The sequence below is a fragment of the Crinia signifera genome, chromosome 6 (assembly GCF_055691185.1).
Source record: "Crinia signifera chromosome 6, ASM5569118v1, whole genome shotgun sequence".
NCBI classification, from domain to species: domain Eukaryota; kingdom Metazoa; phylum Chordata; class Amphibia; order Anura; family Myobatrachidae; genus Crinia; species Crinia signifera.
In genome coordinates, this window is record NC_139222.1 from 46,602,164 (window position 1) to 46,618,250 (window position 16,087).

Here is a 16,087-nt window from a genome sequence, read left to right on the forward strand (position 1 = left end):
AGACCCCTATACCACACCCTTAACTGGTATGGTCACAGATAGTTAAAAACCATGCATATACTATGCTTCCTCAGTACTTATCTGCACCAAATTTTAAAGCACTGTGAAATGTGCATAAAACTACAAGACTGCATAGCAAAAGCTGAATCTTATCAAATTATACAGGTCTTTTTACAGCTCATTAAAAGGATGGAACGCTTAAGTCCCACCTCCGTGCTGAGTGACATGCTAAGCACAGATCACAGCACATAAGTGATGCACCCGTGGTGTGTGCTGAGCTGGGTTTTAACTTTTGTTTATAGGCAAAACCCCGTGATCAGGATACAATGCATACGCTGTATCTCTGTGGGTAATAGCAACGCGCAAGACTACGCATCGTCATCGCTATACACACAACGTGATCTGTACTTCATTTCTAAGCAATCTCATCAAATTGCTTAGAAATGGGGTTAGAGTCGCCCCTTAACAGTAATGTCAGCGCTTGTGACTGTGCGCATCCGGACGGACCAACACTTAAATTGCTCTGCCAGGTGAAATCTAGGGACCGTTGCGCAAACACTTGAATATCCCCAGAGATGGGATGCCCAGCCTGTCGCTCTGTGCTGTGGTGCTTCCAGCACATTGTGGTCTGTATTTCAACAGGTATATGCAGACCAAACCTGCGCTAGTAGTACCACAGAAGAGAGCAACACCCCAGGCAGGGGAGAGAAACTGCACATGTTTTGAAGATGCAAGGTGCTAAAATGAACACTACTGGTAAGCTAGAAAAGTGACAGTTAATAAGAGAATGAAGTAGCAATAGAAATGACCAGTTCTGAGAAAATAAACAGCTGTGACAAATCAAACACACCTCCAAACCTCACACTTCCCCAGTTCCATCCTTTCACACAGAGGTCCTTTTCTACCAGATCCACACGAAAGTGAGTCTTGAAGTAATCAGACAGCTTCTCATACTCCTGTGCAAAAAAACATAAGTGATCAGATACACTTGAAATAGAAGTCTCACTAGGTCATTCATTTACATACATTTTTACCAGTTGATAAGGCAACAAATAAATGAGATGAATTAAAGCAGATAGCGGTCATCAAGAGTAATTTTGGGATTCTCCAATGAGAGAAGCTTTTAGAAAGACTGAAAACCTATAAATTACAACTATATACAAAAGTATTTTGTGCAAAGAGAACACTTCAACAACTAAAGAAAAAAATGAAAGCTTTCAACTTTTTTTTCCCTTTAATTCAACTAATTTTATAACATTAGTTGTTCCAAGCTTGCGAGAGGGATATGGCTTTCAGAATGCATTATAAATATAGCTACAATGGAAGGGTTGTCTTAGAAATATTATACTCACCAAGCATCCAAAAGGAAGTATGACAAACTAAATGCTAGCCAATAATCCTCTATTTCGATTTCTACACATAAATAACCTTAAACATTTACAAAGAACAAAAAGAAAATTATCTGACTAATAAACTTCAAAGATGTGCTCACACTAGACTGTAGTGCAAGGTGAAGTTGGATTATTTTGTTTGGGCGCCCTATGTTTTTCATGCTTAGTAAGGCAAAACAGCTAACCCCAGCTAAGTTACTAAAGGCCGCATTTATCCAATAATATTTGCGGCAAAATCCCTGAAAACACCGCCCTAATGTATCACAGGGGACCGCAGCAAGAATCTCCGATCCCTGCAGCAAACCCCCCCTGCAGCGCCGCCGGCCGCATCCCCCAAGGCCGACCACCCGGGCGTTTGGACTGGTGACTATTGATTCACTAAAGCTTATGAACTGACTAACCACCAGTTCTGATACTGCAGCTGGTAATTAGCACTTCATCCCTGTCTTTCGGAATCCATTGTTTTTAACATTGTTTTTTACATTGTATTGTCTTGTTTCATGTGTGTGTAATTAAAAACTGGCTTCACCATATAAGCCTTTCTGTTTTCACATACATTGAATCATCCTACCCGCTGGGGGCATCCTGATTGAATGAGAGGATCTAAGAGAACCCCCTATTGATTGAAAGGAAGTATTGCTGCATTATTCATCACCTCTTTTATCACTTGTGTGCTTGCAATTTACTTCACTCATCTTTTGGCGCCGTTGGAAGTTATATATCTCGTTTTGTATATTTTTGTACTCAGGAGTTGGGAATTCTCCTCACTTATAACTTTGGTGGCAGCCTTAAGGAGCGCAGAACCAGGGATAATACACTGTTTTTTACATACATTGTACTTTAAGTTAGTGGTAAATTTTGGTCGATACAGTTTTTTTTTTTTGTGAAAAATACCAAAATGTCGTAAAGAAATTGAACATTTTGCAATTTGCAAAATGTTAAATTTTCTGCTTGTGAGACAAATAATCATACCACTCAAAATAGTTCATAACTAACATAGACCATATGTAAACTTTATGTTTCATTCATTATTTCAACTTTCTTTTATTTTTTTTGGACACTAGGGGGCAGCAGAGTCAAAATTATATACATAACACAGTAAACGCTGCAATTGGCTGTTCACATTTGAACAGCCAATTGCAACGATCGCCGATCGGGGGGGGCATCGTCCCTCTGTCACCGCGTCTCTAGACGCGGTGACACTTTAAAGTCATGACGTACATTTACGTCATGTGTCGGGAAGTACATCCCGACCATGACGTAAATGTACGTCAAATGTCGGGAAGGGGTTAAAGTAGTAAAATGGACCACAAAAATACATCAAACTGGGTTTTTAGCTTGAATGAAAAGCAGCTCGATGAGCTCAACTGTATTGTGTGCGGTCATTAGTCAACTGTACTAACTGAACTATAAATTCAAGCTGCTTGACCACAGCTTAGCTTATCGTCAGCTTTACTGCAACAGCTGGTAAACGTGAAACCTGACACTTGCCTAAAACACTGATCACACCAGGTCTTCTGTATAATCACAAAACAAATCGGTACTCTTTACCTAGAACGGCGCCCACGATTGAAATCGCGGGCATCGCGGGTAAAATCGCGGTAATCGCGGGCATCGCGGGTAAATCGCGGGTAAATCGCGGGTACATCAAAATCGGGTACCCGCGATTACCGCGATTTTCCCATAGATAACAATGTTAAAAAGCCTGATTGACCGCGATTTTAGCGTTAAATGCCTCAATGCCCGCGATTTTCCCATAGGAATCAATGTTAAATGGGCTACAGAGCCCAAATAGCCCCAATTAACCCTTAAATGTCCCCCCAATTTTTGTACGCCACCCCACGATCCACGCCAACCCGAAGCGTGGCGAGCGCAGCGAGCCCGCGAGGGGCGGCGGTACGCGTCCTACGACCTTTTCATGCCCTACTATCCACGTCGGCGTGGAGTTGAGAATAGAATAGTGTGGCGAGCGCAGCGAGCCACCGAGCCCGAAGCGTGGCGAGCGCAGCGAGCCCCGCGAGGGGACGCGGATACCTTCACAGTTATACGCGTCCCCTCGCGGGCTTCACAGGTGTCCGCGTGGCCACGGACACCTGTGAAGCCCGCGAGGGGACGCGCTTACCTGTGAAGGTATCCGCGTCCGCTCGCCACGCTTCGGGCTCGCTGCGCTCGCCACACTATTCTATTCTCACACCACGCCGACGTGGATAGTAGGGCATGAAAAGGTCGGAGGACGCGTACCGCCGCCCCTCGCGGGCTCGCTGCGCTCGCCACGCTTCGGGTTGGCGTTGATCGTGGGGTGGCGTTAAAAATTGGGGGGGACATTTAAGGGTTAATGGGCTCTGTAGCCCATTTAACATTGATTCATATGGCCAAATCGGGTGGATTGAGGCATTTAACACTAAAATCGGGTCCATCGCGGCTTTTAACATTGCTTCCTATGGGAAATCGGGAGCATCGCGTCGCGGGCATCGCGGGTACGTTTATGGCCGGCCGCGACGCGACCGACGCGATTTTTCAGGTTTAACATGGTTTTCAATGGGAAAATCGCGGGCATCGCGTCGGTCGCGTCGCGGGCAGGCATAAATGTACCCGCGATGCCCGCGACGGGCGCCGTTCTAGGTAAAGAGTACCAACAAATCATATGTCACAAATGTGCTACATTAGGTGAATCCAGTGTACTTACTGCTTCCCGGAAACCATCATATTTGTACACATGGCCTGCACTGGTTAACAGTTTGATGCCATAACCAAGGGCAACGCGACGCCATACACCCTCAGACAGGTCAGCAGCGGCAATGTTCTCTACTTTGCCTGTCTTGCTGTTCTTGTACATGAGGCCCGTCTTGGATACACGCAGGCGTCCATCAATCTGTGACAAGAGAAAATGTCAGAATAAAGAAAGTCTGTGTTTATAATATATATGACATTTAGTATATTTATGCGGCAAAAGATCGTAGTATATTGTGTGATAATTGAAAAAAAAAAAAAAAAAAATTATATATATATATATATATATATATATATATATATATATATATATATATATATATATATATATATATATATATATATGTGTAGGCCTGGCACTCCTCCAGCAGCATAGGTGACCCAGGTGCCTTCCGGAACAGTGATGTACAGGTTTTATAGAAGAAACAAACGCGGCACTCTGGGAATTTTTGAAAACGTATATTATAGCAAAGAATAGCTTCCAACGTTTCAGGGTATATGTCACCCCTTTGTCAAGGATTGCACAATTATCCTTGACAAAGGGGTGACATATACCCCGAAACGTTGGAAGCTATTCTTTGCTATAATATACGTTTTCAAAAATTCCCAGAGTGCCGCGTTTGTTTCTTCTATCAAATATATATATATATATATATAGAGAGAGAGAGAAACAAAGTGCGCCCCTAGATTGACTTGCAGTTTGGTTTTTAACCTTTACCTGCTGAGACGTTTGAGGATTATGTTCGATTTCCCTCAGAATTGGAGATTTTAAATAAGAACACCTATTTTAAATATGGACATATATGGAAATTGATGCAGGTTTGCATCCCCTTACCAGGATCTTCAAAGGATCCATCTTTTTGAGGATCCATCTTTTTACTTCATCTATACTTGTATTCTATATGCATTTGGAATGTTACCCCTGAGGAAGTAGTTTACGACGAAACGCATTGGATCTTTTCCTTGTATTTGAACTGAATTTATCAAATTCTTACAGATGAAAAAGTGTTTTTATATTGTACAGGTATTTTATCAAAAATTGTATTAAAACTGTTGAACAGTGTTTTGAACATTGTAAATTCGGTTCCTCATACTGGATGTGGTGGTGGAAGTCAATCTAGGGGCGAACTTTGTTTCTTGCTATCTATTCTCTCTTCCTTACCACCCTTGCTAACAGGGAGGAATAAACTCAGTTGTTGTCCACCAAATACTATTACAGCACATTGAAGGAGTACTCTTTCTTGTAATTACAGCACATTGAAGGAGTACTCTTTCTTGTAATTATATATATATTTTTTTTCCAGTTTCTTTTATAGTGCAGCATATTCCGTTGCGCTTTACAAAGGAGACAGTGCGACAACAAACAGGGTATTTACAGACAGTCAAAAAGGTAGAAGGGACCTGCTTACAATCTATAGGGAAATAGGTATTGATACATAAGGATAGGTACTGTATTCTTTATTGCATTGATTCCACCAGAATGCAAGGTTCTGTGACTGGTTCTGGAATTTGATAAGCTTGCCTGAAGAGATGAGTTTTTAGGGAACGCTTATCGGTTTGGAGACTGGGGGAGAGTCTTATTGTGCTTGGGAGGGCATTCCACAGAGTGGGTGCAGCCCGAAGAAAGTCCTGCAGTCGGGAATGGGAGCAAGTAATGAGTGTGGATGAGAGACGCAAATCTTGGGAGGAGTGTAGAGGTCGGGTTGGAAGCTATTTTAAGATAAGAAAAGAGATGTATGTTGGTGTAGTTTGGTTTATGGCTTTCTGTGCAAGTAAAATTATTTTGTATTGAATACAGTAGAATACAGGTAACCAATGAAGTGACTGACAGTAGCTTTGCAGACAATGAACGTCTGGCTATGAAGATTAGCCTCGCAGCTGCATTCATGATGGACTGTAGTAGTGAGAGTCTGTATTGGAGAAGGCCAATAAGGAGATAATGCGTGAGATTATGAGAGCATGAATTAGAGTTTTTGCAGTGTCTTGTGTAAGGTCAGGGCAATTATTGAATACGGAAATATAATTAATTCTGTTTTTGAGATATTAAGTTTGAGGTGGCAAGATGACATTCAGGATGAAACAGCAGCAAGGCATTCAGAGACACGGCTCAATACAGGTGGGGACAGGTCCAGGACGATAGGTAGAGCTAAGTATCATCCACATACAGATGATACTGAAATCCAAAGGATCTGATTAGTTTGCCAAGAGATGACTTATAGATTGAGAAAAGCAGAAGACTTAAAACTGAACCCTGAGGTACTTCAACTGAAAGAGGTAGCGAAGAGGAGGTAGAATCAGAGAAACGAACACTAAAGGAGTGGTTAAATAGGTAGGATGAGAACCAAGAGAGGGCTGTGTCTTTAAGACCTAGGGATTGTAGTGTTCATTCACAACTTTAGTCAGTGCTGTCTCTGTGGAGTGTTGGACATGAAAGCCTGACTGAATCAGGTCCAGTAAGTTGCCAATATATATCATATCGAGCGCTCGCCTGTGCAAACACTAAACATTATGGCAGTTGTTGAAGTGGAGATGGTAACTGTTTAGTGAGCACAATAGAGCAAGCAGCAACTAGAAATGGTCATCACCTGATGAAATATTTTATACACCTTCCCAGTTATGAATAATTCACTTGATTCTACAATTTTGAGTAGTATGTTGCAAAGCCCTTTGACTGGGGACAGAAATGCAACATTAGAGTCACATGTCAAAACTGCTTTAATTCAATTTTCTGTTTGAGTGTCAATCATACGTTTAAAGGTCATACCTTTAAATGGATTGCAAAAAATGGGCGACAAATGCTCAGATTGTATAGTGCATACACTCTGAGTGATTTCTGCCCGTTAGTGTTTTGGGGGGGTTTTTTTAAAGCATTTTCCAGCCCAGCGATATTCCCCATCATCATCAGCATACACACTGGGCAAAAATGCCCAGTGTGTGTGGACCTTAAGAATGAACGTTCTTCTGCTTCTAAGCATTATGACTTATTACCCCACGTTTGTTATATAAGAGCTACAATTTTGTTTTGTTTGTAATGCATAATTTTTCTACTGCCTCTTATGTCTTATTTCAAGGGTAAAAAAAAATAATAATACATAATGGTCAACATCTGAAACATGAGAACCAGCAGATTTTAAAAAAATACTTAAGATATTACTCAGAAGTGCACTTCTGATCAATATCTTTTACATTCTCGTCTAGTGTGTATGGGGCTTTATTTGGTTTCTGCTTGACCTGTCAAACTTTATTCAGGTCTGTGGAGTGCTGCAGTGTTCGGCTAAAAAATATTACAGACACACACAAAACGAAAGACATGTGCATCTATTGGTATTGATCATTTAGAAGTGTAGAAAACCTAAATACATGAGAATTTAGAAATACAAGTAATAAGCAGCGTGAGATGTGCCTGCACTAAATCATGTTAAGCACATTTTAACCATTAACACAGAAATAAGAATAAAACGTCGGGACAGTTACCAAGCAGAATCCTAAGGGTACATGAGCTGCACTATCACCAGCGTTATAGCCCTACGCCACTATACGCGGAGACCTGCAGTGCGCCAGAATGATGCACGCATACAATACAAGGGTACCGATCGTCAGCGGAGCACGAAGTACGGGTACACACACAAACACAGACGCCATCTCTTACCATTGAGCCCTTCACTTCCTGGTAAATATCGTTAAACTCCAACGTGTCGGCCATGATGTCACGTGTCCCCCCGGTGCCGGTGCTCCTGCTCTTCCCGCCAGGGCACTCTCAGAAACCGGAAGTCAGAATGTGCCACTTCCGCCAACTAACACTGTCTATTACCTCCGGTGACGTCACGGCTGTCTAGGCAGTATACAACTGTGTACGCCCGCCGGGGAAAGTGGAAGTTGTGTCGGCGGGATGTGTGCGGCCATCTTGTTGGTTGGAAAGGATTGCCGTACTAATCACTGTCTTTTCAACATCAGCATTTCATGATCGCGTTTATAGAGGATAGCCATTGTGGTGCCCTCCAGTGGGTGCGGTGGGGTGAGGCACAACACTTTCCTGTCACACTAATGTATATGCTGGAGTTTTGATTTTATATGTCAAAAATACAAAATATATATATTAAAATTTCTAATCGTTTTAAAAGTAAAAACTCTGGAGTAAAAAGTCTTTGGCAGGTGAGGCAGTGCCATACCCTCCAACTGTACCGATTTTGCCGGTACAGTACCGTTTTTTAACAGTCTGTACCGGCAAAATCATTTTGTACCGAATGTACCGGTTTTTCTCAGTGTGCGTGCGGTGCCCGGCTCTCCCTTCCCAGGTTCCATTCCCATGAGTGCTTTGCAGGGCGCCGGCGGGCATTGCAAGACGTCATGACGTCACGTGCCGCACCAGCGCCGCACACAGTCAGTGCACTCGGGACTCATGAGACTAGTTATAGTCTCCCCCGCATGCGCAGACACTGAGGGCGGCGGGCGCGAAAGAGTGATCATTATGTGAGGCAGAGCCGGGCAGACTGTCACTGCGGTGGCCAGCCGGGGCGCGCAGGGGGGATCTGACCGGGCCCGGAACCGCTGCCTTCAAGCTAGCTGCAGCAAAGCCTGAGAGCGATCATCTCAGATGATCCTCCAGAGAGGAGTCTCACTGTGAGTCACACATATGTAAATAAAATATAAGTATCCAGCCTGGCCATATCATGTGTTCCACCTTCTGCAGTGTCTGACATGGTGGCTTAGTTTTATAAGTGGGCTGCTGGCATATTATATCATTATATTATATTTAATATACTTTAAAAAAAATAAGTATATTAAATACATGCTGATTTAATATGCCAGCAGCCCACTAACTTAAGCCACCATGTGAGACAGTCTAAGTCACAGTGACTGTCTCAGACTCACATGGTGGCTTAGTACTAAGGTGTATTGGTATTAATGCTCAGCTCCCTTTCACCCTTGTTTATATCTGCCAGTGCTCACATTCGGAAAGGGGTGACCACGCCCCCTTTTGCCCGTGACCACACCCCCATTTGCATGTGACCACGCCCCTTTCTGGGGGTGTACCGATTTCTGCCCTTCAAATGTTGGAGGGTATGCAGTGCCTCATCTGGCTACCTTTTCTGCACATCTCTTATGAAAACTCATCAAATCCTCCAGCAGTGTATACTGCTCTGCACATGTGTATAATGCTGGTATGTACCCCATGGCTCATATATTGGGGCAGATGTATTAAGCCTTAACAAGAGATAAATGCGATGGTGCAGAGGCGTAACTAGAACTTTGTGGGCCCCATTGCAAAATGTATAATGCCCCCCCCCCCCCATTACACATTATGCGACACACCACAGTGCCCGACATTACACATTATGCAACCCACCCCAATGCCCATTACACATTATGCGACACACCGCAGTGCCGCCATTACACATTATGCAACCCACCCCAATGCCCATTACACATTATGCAACCCACCCCAATGCCCATTACACATTATGCGACACACCGCAGTGCCCGACATTACACATTAGCTTGGTTCCACAGTGCCCGGAGCAAAGGCATGTTTCGCGCCCCCCCCCCCCCCCCCTTGCACGGCGAAAAGAGGGACTGTCCTTGCTCGTTGCCAAGGGGGACTGACCTTGCTCGTTGCCAAGGGGGACTGACCTTGCTCGTTAATAATAATAACAGGACCCCACAGGCTGCTCCCCCTGTATAATCACAACATGACCCCACAGGCTGCGCCCCCTGTATAATAAAAGGACACCACAGGCTGCTCCCCCTGTATAATAAAAGGACACCACAGGCTGCTCCCCCTGTATAATAAAAGGACACCACAGGCTGCTCCCCCTTTATAATAAAAGGACACCACAGACTGCTCCCCCTGTATAATAATAAGGCTGCTCCCCTGTATAATAATAATAATAGGACCACACAGCGCTCACCTCTTGACCCCTGGATAGGGTCTCCGGTGCCAGGGATGCGGCGCCATGATGTTGATGCCTGCTGTGCCGGCCTCAGTCAGTGGGGAAAGCCGGCCTCAGTCAGTGGGGAAAGTTAAAACTTGGCGAGCGCTCTCACATCGCGCATGCACCGGTTTGAGACGCCGGAGGCAGGGATGGGGCGCCATGACGTTGATGAAGTTGTCACATCATGGCGCCGCATCCCTGCCTCCGGCGTCTTAAACCGGTGCATGCACAGTGAGAGCGCTTGCCGGGTTTTAACTGTCCCCAGTGCAAACTGTTGCTGGGCACAGTGGGGAGCGGGTGAGCAGGGCGGGGGTATAAATTCGGAAGAGTCACCACGCTCACCTCTATGTATGGCTGGCGCTGCCAACTGTTTAGGATACCCCACTCCTTTCATCAAATGAAAATAGGAAAAGACGTTGGCGCTGCCAATTATGTTAAAATGTTGGAGTGCCACACGCTCCTGACTGTCAATGTGGCATATCACTATATGCTGACCCAGGTACAGAAAGGTTGTAATGCTCCTATTACCAATGTGGTAATAAACAGACAGTGCAAATCTAACTATATGTGAAATGTTTAATCTAAGCATAAGAGTACACAATAAGGGTAGGGTGTGCAGAAAATAGTCTTTTAAAAGTCAATAATGTCTCTGTGGTTGAGGAGATTGTGTTACAGGGAGCTGGCGTCCCGACTCCCTGTAGTGCACGCCTCCCTAATAGGTACCTGAAAAGTTCGTACAGTAGGCACACAATGCGGCACAGAGGTCCCTCAGTGTCGCTGGCACTATGGTGTGCTGCGGGGTCTCCCTGGTAGTATCTGTGGTGTCTCCTTCACCGGAGCTCAGCGCTGCTCCGTCCGACGCGCGCCTGCTGATGACATCACCGGGCGTCAGACTTTGCTGCGCTGCTCCGGACTTCTTGCTGGAAGCCGCTGAGAGGATGTGGGTGATGGTGTAGGCTACTTGTGGGGCGATGTTCAATGTTACCAGCATGTTTTGGCTCATATAGAGCCTTTTTCAAGGATTTTCAAGCAGGGCGGGGGAGCCGGCAGCAGTACTCCGGCGCCAGGTGACAAGTCCGCGCCCGGAGCTGGTGCTCCGCCGGTTCCACCCTAGCTACGCCTCTGTCCTGAAGTATCTCCCTCCCATGCAGGACTGTGCGGATGGGGCTCACACGAGCAGCAGCTACCGTGCGCACGGACAGTATCATCTCGCGAGTCAAAAGGCACGGCGGCGGCATCATTCATCCTCCTTCGCACCTGCCCGGCTTCTCCCCCAGCACAACCAAGCCCGGCGCAAGCGGCTCTTTTAAGTGGATAATATTATATTACCAGTCACGGTGCAGGGGAGTGCTTGGGGCCCGGGCCCCCCAGCCACCGGGCCCCATAGCAGCTGCATCCCCTGCACCCTCTGTAGTTCCGCCACTGCAATGGTGATTAAGGGGCAGATGTATTAAGCCTTAACAAGAGATAAATGCAAGGGTTATATAGATAAAAGTCCAGCCAATCAGTTCCTGACTTTTTTCAAACACAGCCTGAAACATGGCAGTTAGGATGTGATTGGCTGGACATTTATCTCTCTTTTTCAACCTTGCATTTATCTCTTGTTAAGGCTTAATACATCTGCCCCCACTTAGAGATAAACATACAGCCAATCAGCTAGCTTCAGCCAAAAAATATTATCTTCAACACCTTTGCGCCTTAACCCTTCCACATGCATATACAGACAGGATTAGAATATACAAATAACTTTTATCTTATTCCAATTGGTCAAGTGATGCTCCTTGTTCAGATATCTCCAGTTTATATCATGCATGAAAGAGATATATAGAAACAACCATAGCGTAATCAAGTATTTAATACATATGAAACAAATCAGTTGATACAGAGTAAAATCCTTATATGAGGGAAACAAATTACAATTACCATAAAAAGTTGAGAACTTAAAGTAAAAAGTTCTCCATTTGAGCATAAGAATATTTAAAAGGGTGATCCACTCCAGAAAGGTCACAAACAGGAGAGAAAAGTCTGCAAATTACCAGATCTTGTAGAGAACTAGTGGGCCACTAGATTCTCAAATAGGCACAATCAGGGGCGGATTGGCCTGCCGGGAAACCGGGCATTTTCCCGGTGGGCCGGCTAATTTAATGTAAATTGGGGGCGCTCACCCTCCCTGCTGGGCCGCGGACCACCATCTATGCGGTTAGTGGCCGCGGCCGCAGCACTATGCCCTCAACAAATATGGCCGCAGCCAGCCCCGGGTCACCCAGACTTGAAATGGCCGTGGGAGCGCTGGTGCGCATGCGCGGCTGCACACAGCACTCCCGCGGTACTTGCAGGACGTCACCCTGCGGCCAGTCCCGCGCTCCCCCATCAGCATTGCAGACCCGGTCCCTCCCACCATCCCATGCTCCTTCACTGGGGCTGGTGAGCTGACGCCTGACGGAGCCAGTATATGGAGTCCCCCCTCCCCTTCTCCAGCACTGCCACAGTCCTATTGCTCCTGCCGCCACCAGTGGCATCTCCTACGTCCCACGCTCTCCCCTCAAGCACCGCACCTGAAGGCACGCTCCAGCATCCATGCTCCCTCAGCTGGCACTGGTGAGAGAGAGCTACCTGTGCTGGGGGGGGGGGAGAATTGTCTCTCTTCCCCAAGCTCTCCTTAAGTCTAATGGGGGGGGGGGGGGAATTGTTGTGCCTAGAAGCGGCCTAAACCCGCCCCTAACAGTAAGTAAAGCCATTAAATACCCCCCCTCCCGCCAGCATCTCCACCCGCAACCCCTCCCCCAAACATATCTCTCAGCAGTATCTTGCCCCCCACACCCCCCCATCACGGCTGAATCAATTACCATCACCCTCACTGGCAGCATCTCCATCCGCACCCCCCCCCATCTCCCGCCATCTCTGCCCCCACCCCATCCCGCAAGCATCTCCGCCTGCACCCCGCCACTCCCCACCCCCAAGCACCTACCCCCCCCCCCCCTGCACCCTACCCTCACCCTGTGTTCACATGTTGGGTTGACACTGATTCCTTGTATTTTTTTTTTTTTTATGGGTGATCCCTTGTACAGGTCTTTCCTGATTGGCCGCTAGGCGGCTAGGGGGCTCCTGATTGGCCAGGATTCATTCTGAGCCCAGACGCCGAAGAGGAAGGTTCTCTCCGGCTCTGAAAGCCGGGGAGCGTCGCGGAAGATGCCGACAGCTGCTGGAAGTCGTCAGCAGCTGTCAGAAGACCTGGATGTCGACAGATGAAGAAAGAAGACCATCCATGCAGGACCTGGGTGAGTAGGATTTCCTTCCACAGGTCCAACATGGATTATCCTCGGACAGGACGCCGTCCCCGGAGCCGCCGACACGGAGCCGCCGACACAGAGCCGCCGACACCGGAGCCAGCGACCTACCAATGGGATCAAGATAGGTAAGTATCAGTATGTGTGTAATGTGAGTATTAAACTTTTATTTAAAATGGGTGTCAGTGTGTTTTATTTAACTATTTTTTTTACTGTGGCACTACAAGACCCAGCGGGCCCTTTAATGCCCAGCAGGCTGGGACTTGTGGTTCTCCAAGTCCCAGCTTGCTGGGGAGGCTTGCTGGCACTTGTAGTGCCACAGTAAAAAACAATCGTTTGTTCTATTTTTTACACCGCTATCAGCTCGATGCCCACCGCCCAGGGCATCGAGGACAGCACCAGGCTTCAGCCTGGTCAGGTAAGTCCTGGAGGGGGGGGGACCCCTTTATTGGGGGGGTCCCCACTCCCCCAGGGCCCCTGGCCAGGCTGACTGGTCGGTAGGGTTAATGCTTTGGCCGGGGGGACTTGCATAAAAAGTCTCCCCCCGGCTGTGGCATTACCCTGCTGGCTGGTTTTGCCTGGGGCTGGTTCTTAAAATACGGGGGACCCCTAGTCATTTTGTCCCCCGTATTTTGGGAACCAGCCCCAGAGCAGGAGCCTGGGGCTGGTTGTTAAAAATCAGGGAACCCCTATTTGTCGGGTTCCTGATTTTTAATTACCGGCTCCAGGCTCTGTCAGCCTGGTGCTGGTTTCGGCTGTGGGGGGGACCCCACGCCGTTTTTTTTTTTTATTTATTTAATTTTTCTATTTTTTTACACTGAAGCCTGCACGGATCTGACTGATCCGTGCAGGCTAAAACGCAAATAGAACAGGAAAATGGTGTTCTATTTTCCTGTCGTATTTGCGTGGGTGTTTTACATCACTAAGCAGCCGTATTATCAGTACGGCTGCTAAGTAAATCAGAAACCACCATTCTTTTGAATGGTGATTTCTGTCGTATCCTATCGATGGTGTAGACATTCGTATTTGTAAATACAAATACGAATATTCCATCTTTAGGAATACGAATTGTTTTATTTTTGGGATTGTAAATCCCGAAAATACAAATTCGTAAAAAAAAGGTGTATTTCTCCCTACAAATACACCTTTTTTCTACGAATCCATTTTGGTAAATGTCCCCCAGTGTGTCCAGACGGCCCAGCCCTGTAATGTATATGTATGCACATGCGGAATTTTCTGTTTGTATTTTATATGTAATGCACTATTTATGTTTATAGGGGTTGCCTGGCTACTGCCCGGCCGTCCGGCTGAATGAGCTGGTGGGCGTTGTGAGGATGATGACGTCATCGGTAAGGGACGACGGGGCGGGCGGACGGGAGGCACAGCTGCTCCGGGACACGGTGGAGGAAGGTAATATAGAGATGGAGCCAGGCTGGTCTTTGCAGGGGATGGCGGCAGAATCGCCAGCCACCATCCCCCGCCAGCCGCCATCTGATATGCGAAAGGGGATGCGCGCGTGTCGCCTTCCGAAAGCACTTCCCCCAGGTCCCCGCCGCTTCCCCCGGGGTCCCCACCGCCTCCCCGCACCCCCACTAACCCTGTCCGTCTCCCTGAAGCGGAGACGGACAGGGTTCCCGTCGCCCCGCCGCCAGAAACTGAGACGCGCGTGCTGGCGGATCGCCAAAGGAGACAGTCTGGCGATTCGCCAGCAAGAGGGAGCCCGGCTCCATCTGTAGGTATGTTCTGTATGTCTATTTGTTGAGCCTGATGAGCGATTAGAGCTCGAAACAGTGCTGTAGCTTAGACCCCCGTGTCAGTTTTTTCTGCGGTTATAAGTGAAGACCTTTTGAGTGCCTGGATTCTTACATATATATATATATATATATATATATATACGCCACCCTGCATACCCCCTCCCTACCTGAATCATCTGCCACCCCACATCCTATGCTACTCTGCGTCTCCCGTCTGTCACCCTACATCCTACGCCACCCTGCGTCCCACCTCCATGTATCCTATGCAACCAACGCCACTCTGCGTCTCCCCTCTCTGCATCCTCCACCACTTTGCAACTCCCCTCCCTGCATCCTCTGTCACTCTGCTTTCCCCCTCCTACCCTGCATCGTGTGCCACCATGCCCCCTCACACTCTGCGTCCTGTGCCACCCTGCGTACGTCCTCCCTCCCTTCGTCTTCACCCACCCTGCATCTCCCCTCCCAGCATTCTACGCCACCTTGCGTCCCCCCTCCCATGCGCCTATTCTGCAGCCTGTGGGGCTGGGGACATAGCCAGCAGCTCTCTGCTAGCTAGCTAGCCATGCCCCCACAGCGGTGAAAACGAGGCGTGGCCTCGTTGAAATAGGCCACACCCCCAACAGGCAGATCCCCCCCCCTTGCTGCTTCAAGATATTTCCCGGGCTGGTCTTAATTCCCAATCCGCCCCTGGGCACAGTCAGTCCCCAAACAGCGTCTCCTCTGCCTTAATTCTGCACTAGTAGTGGGTTCCCGTGGTCCTCTAATATCAGCTCCTTACTGACTTTTTTCAAACACACTCTGTTACATGGCAGTTCGGATGTGATTGGCTGGACGTTTATCTCTCTTTATCACCCTTGCATTTATCTCTTGTTAAGGCTTAATACATCTGTCCCATAGTGTGAAAATCTGGCTCTGGTACTTGCCAGGGACTCCTCCACCATTTACCTCACCGCACGTCCCTGGTGCCCACACACGGTGTGATTTGAGCTATA

The 16,087-nt window shown here is 47.2% G+C and overlaps 1 protein-coding gene across 1 annotated transcript in view; it reads right to left on the bottom strand.

Annotated features, from left to right (window-relative positions):
- The window catches only part of SSRP1 (structure specific recognition protein 1), a 58,997-nt gene extending 51,068 nt beyond the window's left edge, over positions 1-7,929 (bottom strand). Inside the window, exons 1-3 of the mRNA XM_083146108.1 lie at positions 7,771-7,929; positions 4,078-4,263; positions 851-956 (exon numbers count right to left, since the gene is read on the bottom strand). Coding sequence (XP_083002234.1) covers positions 851-956; positions 4,078-4,263; positions 7,771-7,824 — 346 coding nt within the window. The 5' untranslated portion in view covers positions 7,825-7,929. The remainder of the gene's footprint in view (positions 1-850; positions 957-4,077; positions 4,264-7,770) is intronic.
- Positions 7,930-16,087: the final 8,158 nt, after the last annotated feature.